The sequence below is a fragment of the Eurypyga helias genome, unplaced genomic scaffold (genome assembly GCF_000690775.1).
Source record: "Eurypyga helias isolate BGI_N326 unplaced genomic scaffold, ASM69077v1 scaffold18182, whole genome shotgun sequence".
In the NCBI taxonomy this organism is placed as follows: domain Eukaryota; kingdom Metazoa; phylum Chordata; class Aves; order Eurypygiformes; family Eurypygidae; genus Eurypyga; species Eurypyga helias.
The window spans coordinates 7,732-13,590 of record NW_010235494.1 but is presented as its reverse complement, the minus strand read 5'-3'; the positions used below and the strand labels follow the sequence as shown (position 1 = coordinate 13,590).

General features: G+C 44.2%; 1 protein-coding gene across 1 annotated transcript; it reads left to right on the top strand.

Moving 5' to 3' along the window:
• The first annotated feature begins 2,246 nt into the window (after nt 1–2,246).
• On the top strand, nt 2,247–5,348 carry LOC104505991 (interleukin-5-like). The gene is made up of 4 exons (XM_010146783.1): nt 2,247–2,372; nt 2,542–2,574; nt 4,794–4,928; nt 5,256–5,348. Exons 1-4 carry the CDS (start codon nt 2,247–2,249, stop codon nt 5,346–5,348), a joined length of 387 nt encoding a protein of 128 aa, XP_010145085.1.
• The last annotated feature ends 511 nt before the right edge of the window (nt 5,349–5,859 follow it).

The window sequence follows — 5,859 nt, the reverse complement described above, 5'->3', positions numbered from 1 at the left end:
CCTTAACCCTGCATTCACCTTAAATAAACCAAAACCAAACCATCAGGACAGTAACACACCTGAGGCTGGAAGATGCGACCTCAGTTCGTATAGGGACACTGAGCCAGCTTAGAGAGAGAAGCTAGTGCTTGGGTAGTTCTGTTATCTCAAGCAGAAGAGGGGAAAAAAAAAAAAAAAAAAAAAGGGGGGGGGGGGAAGGAGGGAAAAGAAAACCCTTGCACTGCAAAGTCTAAGTTGTGGACTGTGTCACAAGAAGAGAGAGTGGTGATGAAGAGGTGAGGAACCAGTCTCCTTTGGGAACTAGCCAAAGCTCGGCTGAAAGGTCAGCTCGTGCTCCTGATATCTGCATCAAAAATACCCTGTAGTTCTCGGGAACTGAAGATTATTCCCTGAACACAAAACACCCAAAATTTATCAAAGGGAGAAAAAATAAAAGTAAGGTTCATAACGAAGTCCTGGGGCAATGCTAGGATTCCACAGAACTGGTCAAAAATCCCAGATGAAGGCGTGGGGGGAAAGGAAAGGCTGAGACAGAAAATCTGTCAGCAGCTGTGCCGGCCAGGAACAGAAGTGGAGACAGATGTGCTGCAATGAGCAGCCCCGACGCGGGAGACGGCAGTGGTCAGCGGCTCTGTGGGCAATCCCTCAGTGTGAGGTGAACCAACTGTCAGCTGAGGAAAAAGGGGAAAAAACCAGAGATTTGCCCATCAACCTTGAGGCCCTGCAGCAATTCAAACCTAAGCTGTCTGCAGAGGTGTCCAAGGATGGGGTGAAACCTCAGCCTGGCTGACAGGTACAGCCGGGTGCCAGCCAAAGGGGACAGGACACTTGGTCAAAAAAATCAGTATGAGGTGGGTAGACCAGAAGAAATGAGCTGTAAAATGCCAAATTCATAGCCGACCGAGAACTGGGTGTAATATTTTCAGCTGCAAGACACATAAATTCAGCCCAAGGGCAACTGGCAGTGCCAGGCAGGTTCTCCACAGAGCCCCCAGCTGGTGCAGAGTCCATGGTCCTGCAAGGATACGATCCTCAGAACTGCATGGTGAGAAAAAGCTATACAGATAAGCAGGCAACGTGAAAAAAAAAACATAACCACTCTTCCTGTTAGAGATGACAAAATGGGTACAGTGTAATGGGCAGCGATCCGCTTGCAGTCAACCACTGCTGATATTTTTCTTCCCCGATTCAAAGTATTGAGGTGCTTACTCATAACTGCTGTGGTACGGGGCTCCCCACGCAGAGGGCAACCAGCAGATCTGCCCCTGCCTGGCAGAAACTGAGCCGGACCAGGACTGCTGTCCTGGCAGGAACCTGCAAGCAGAAAGCGAACGATAGCACTTTTTGAAAAAACGACACCATTCATTTTGAAAAGAAATTGAAAAGGGTTTTTTTTCCAGCTTCCAGGAAAGTGGGAAACACGAGTGACTGAGTTGGCTGATTTAGCCAGATAATAAGCCACGACGCCTTCAACAAATTAAGACATTAGATTAAACCCTACCAAAACCCAGTGGGCTTTCCCCTTGGCAGGTCTCGGACGGTGAAGGGGCAGCGGGGGTATGAAATCAGGTCCCCAGCCCCGGCTCTGCCCACCGGCTCCAGGCTGCCATGCTTGGGGCATCCTCCATCCATGCTCAAGGCATCCTGCATCCCTCCTTCCCCACCCAAAAGGAGCTGCTCTGCTGCACCCATTCCTGGCGCTACCCTTCCGCTCCAGAGCAGTAGCTTCCCCTGCTGTAAATTAATTAATTCTTATGGAATATCTGAATTTTGACAAACTTCTGCCAGATGTATTACATAAACGCTGTCCTTTTCTCTTTCTAGGCAGTAGTCCGCATATTTTCCGTGCGGTTTGGGGTTTTTTTTTCCTTACATCATAGCATTTTTCTTAATGCCTATCAGAAAAATCACACACTCTTATCAAAAAATCTCCAATTTCTAGAGAAGTGCTGCAGAGATGGCAACTGCTTGGTCATGATTTGGGTCATTCTATGTCTCACCAATTTTCAAATTGACATGTTTATATCTTTATTACCTACTTCTGTGGAAATGCTGATTGGGTAAGGAGTATGCCCCAAGGTTAAACACCAAATTCACTGGATCTCTTCCAGAAAGTCTCAACAAGTGGCCTTTTTTTCTATCAGTTTCCAAAATCAATCTAAACTGTTATTTCCTTGTAGAGAGACCATAAAATGGTAGAGGACTGGTCCAGAAGCACTTAGGGGTTCTCTGAGCACATCAGGAGGATGAAGACCCATCTCTACCTCCTTTTGCTGGCTGCGGGCATCTCTGCTGCTCCCCAGATGAGCAGCATGGCTGAATTGCTGACATTACTACAGCAAATGTGTGAGGCAATGACCAACGACGTTCAGGTAAGTCCAATTTCCACTTTGCTAACCTGAAATTTCATGCACTGAATCCTATCGTTCTTTAACAGTTAACTTTTTGGAAAGTCATGCAATCTATTCATGTGACATTTTATTTTTATTAGTGTTAATGACGACGATATTTGAAAGGCTTAATTAATATGTTATTTTTCAGAATCTGAGGATTGAAACTCCAGACAATATAGATGTAAGTAAAACACCCTTTTTAAAAACAAACCTAACCTTTTCATAAACTAAGTCATTGGAAACTGAGATAGTTTTAGCATTGTTATCTCCTAAAATACCCTATTTGCATTCAAGAGCAAACAATTACTTCAAATGTAGCTATTAGAAGATATAAAGTGTTATTAAAGATACTAAAGGTTATTGTAAGATTTAAAATGTTATTAAAAACAATCAGATGTTGAGCCGAAGAGAAATATGCTATGATACAGAAGTAGCCAAGGACAACAATTATTACTGTTCTGTTTGTAAAACTCTGGCAGAACACAGTGATTTTCTGAATCAGCTGTTTAAACGAAGGACAGTTAAAAAGAAAAGAACAAACTCGTTCACATTTCTTGCTTGTCCATATGCAAAAAATACTTCTTTTTAAGCTACTTTGTTTAGTCTGCTTTTAGAAGTGGCTTTTTATACCTTTACCATCTGTAAGGGGATTAAATAGCTGTATTATCACATCTTGTCTGAAGGATGGTGTTAATGCCCTGAGAACAACACCCCGGCTACCGTGTGTCCATGAAGGTCTGTCCCAAAAGGAAGGTTACATTCCTCTTTATGCATTTGCCATTTTCTTCTGCATCGTCAAGAAATGTCTCCTGTTCCCTCTTGGAGTAAAGGATCTTGTCTTTGCAAGCTGACTTTAAAGAAATTCTTCTTGGTGCAGACGCTGCTGAAGAGGCTCTTTTTCTGCCGCTCATCGACTGGAAACTCGGTTTCAGTGTGAGATCGCAGCCAGCACAGAGCTCTTCAGATAACATCACAGCCAAATGGCTACTTGTGGGAATGCCATCTGAGTAATTAATTTGTAGAAGGAGCAGAATAGTTCATATTTGTGCCATAAGCACAATAACAGGAAGGTTTTGTTTGGGGTATTTTTGGGTTTTTTTTTTCTGTGGCAAATCCAGCCCGTTCCTTGTAAATTTGGAGTAAAGTTCCCTGCTCTGTCACTTCTCTCTGGATCCTGTCTGGAAGAGCTCTCTTCCCCGCTGGGACTTGGGCTGGGTTTAAATCCACGGTTTTAATAGGGAAAACAGACCCAGCACCATCGGTGCTGAATGCTGGCAGCTCGCTCATGCCTTTCCCTTCCAAGGTTCTGACAGTGCCGGTGCCGGGCTCTCCCGCAGGGAGAGGAGCTGCTCGGCTCTCACCTCTGCTTCAGGTACAGAGATGACAGAGAAAGTTTATTGTTCAGCAGCAGCAGAAGCAAACAGCTTCCCAAGCAAGGTCGTGGAAAAAATTATCATCTCCAGGCAGCATCCAGGAATGACTAACAGGAGACTGTGTCAGTCGAGAACATCGTGGACATGATGCTGACCTTCAGCAGCTGGCTGCAAGTGCTCCAACCTTAGCTGATTAGTTTTTTGCTCCGTTTTTCATCCTTTTCTTCTCCCATTGCATTTCTCTCCAATCTGTTCCTGACGCTGATGGAAGCGTCCTCTCCTTCTTTCCTTCTCCACAAATTCAGCTGATCTCTTCCAAAACAACCCGCACAGGCAAGTGCAACTGTCATTGTGCTTTGCTCTGCATCCGTCCTGTATCCCCTTCCAGCCTTCCTGGCCACATTCCCTGGATCACAAGTTCTCTGGGACAAATGCCAGTTGCTGCTCTGCAGAAGACAACCAGGGTGTCCGGTGCACGGCTGCCCTCAGGATGGGACAGGGCACAGAGGGCTGTGAGATGGGAGCGCGACGGTTGTCCCCATCTCCCCTGGCAGGCAGATGTCAGCTGGCACAGAGGTTAATGTCTGGAAACGCTTCACCTTCATTTATTTTCTTTCTCCTGCCTTCAGACAGCTCCAGCTTCTGGGGCAGAAAGCATCTCGCATCCAAACCAAAGACAAACCGGAATTATCTGCTGACATGAGCAGATGTAAGGAATCAAACTGGTGTTTGAGGGCTCCAGGGGAGATAGGACCAAGTCTTTAGATAATTATATGCTTCATCTGGACATTACGAAACACATGCTCGCAGAAGGGATCCCCTGCCAGGTTTCTGCCTGCAGAGTAAATAAATATGCACACCAGTTAAGCATGTTCGCCTGAGACATTTGCAAATCCGAGCTCAGAAGTCAGAAACAATGTCTGTTACCCAGGCAGCTGGACGTAACTCGGGATGATTCCTAATAAACTTACTGTAGTTCATGGTCGCACATTCTTGTATCTCAGTTTTGCTCTTTCTTCCATCCTAGGATGTGAATTGTGTCAGCACAATCTTTGAAGGAACAGAACAACTGAGAACCAATCCAGCTATGAAAAAATTCAGTGTTTTTTTCCAAAACTTTGAAAGACTGAAGCAATCACTCCCAGCAAGCCTGGCAAAAGAGGTAGGAACTGACTTCTTGTCTATCAGAGATCACGCAGCAGAGATGCAATAAGATGTGATCCATAGTTCATTACTAAGCCCTTAAGTCTGAATAATTCTTGTACTTGCTTGTGCCAAGTTCATGTCAGAAGAACTCCTGGCAGTATTTCACATTTCTATCATTCCCTCGCTCTTGTCTTCAGCTTGAATCACCCCTAAAATAAGGATTCATGTGTGTCATCAGTATGTTTAAAGAAAATCCTGTCATTAATAAAAAGATTTCAAGATGAAAATGCTTTACATAACGGTTAACTATTAAGTAATTTCATTTTCTTGATTAATTTTTCAGGGGAAATGTGATACAGAAAGAAGGAATGCAACAATATTCATAGAAAAGCTGATGATGTTCATCCGAAAAGCATCAAAAAATGCAAGACTGTAGAGTTACACATTTCTGTAATTGCTGCAAATGTAAACCAATAGTAAAAAGTTTATTTTTTTTAAAAGTACTCTTGTGTTAAAATCTGGCAGGGCACATCTTCAGTTTCAGTGGGGCTGTACCTGTTTGTGTTTGCCATGTAATCTCTGAAAGTATCGATGGCAAAATGTCAGTGGTATTTCTAGATGAAAACTTGAAACGCTTGATAAAGCAAATAGCGCAGGGTATCACAGAAGGACCTGACTAGGCATAAAACTTTGGGGTTTCTCATCAAAAGGTCAAATTAATTTCTGAACAGTCACAGCGAGAGTGACTGCAGAAGGATGCGAGCAGAAGCAGCTGGTTTATGCTCTGTGCCTTATCTAACCATCACCAAACGCCGTGGGTTTCGCATGCTGTGCCATAAACAGTGATATATGGAGATGCCATATGAATTTGAATGATACAAATTTCCTTTGCCTTCTTTGGAACCAGGGTGGACCAGAGCCGGGGGAGGGGGCACTCTAGCAATTTC

Coding starts and splice junctions, on each gene's coding strand:
- LOC104505991 (XM_010146783.1), top strand. CDS start 2,247: ATGAAGACCCATCTCTACCTCCTTTTGCTGGCTGCGGGCATCTCTGCT. Junction 2,373..2,541: donor CAATGACCAACGACGTTCAG/GTAAGTCCAATT, acceptor GTTATTTTTCAG/AATCTGAGGATTGAAACTCC. Junction 4,929..5,255: donor CAGCAAGCCTGGCAAAAGAG/GTAGGAACTGAC, acceptor TTAATTTTTCAG/GGGAAATGTGATACAGAAAG.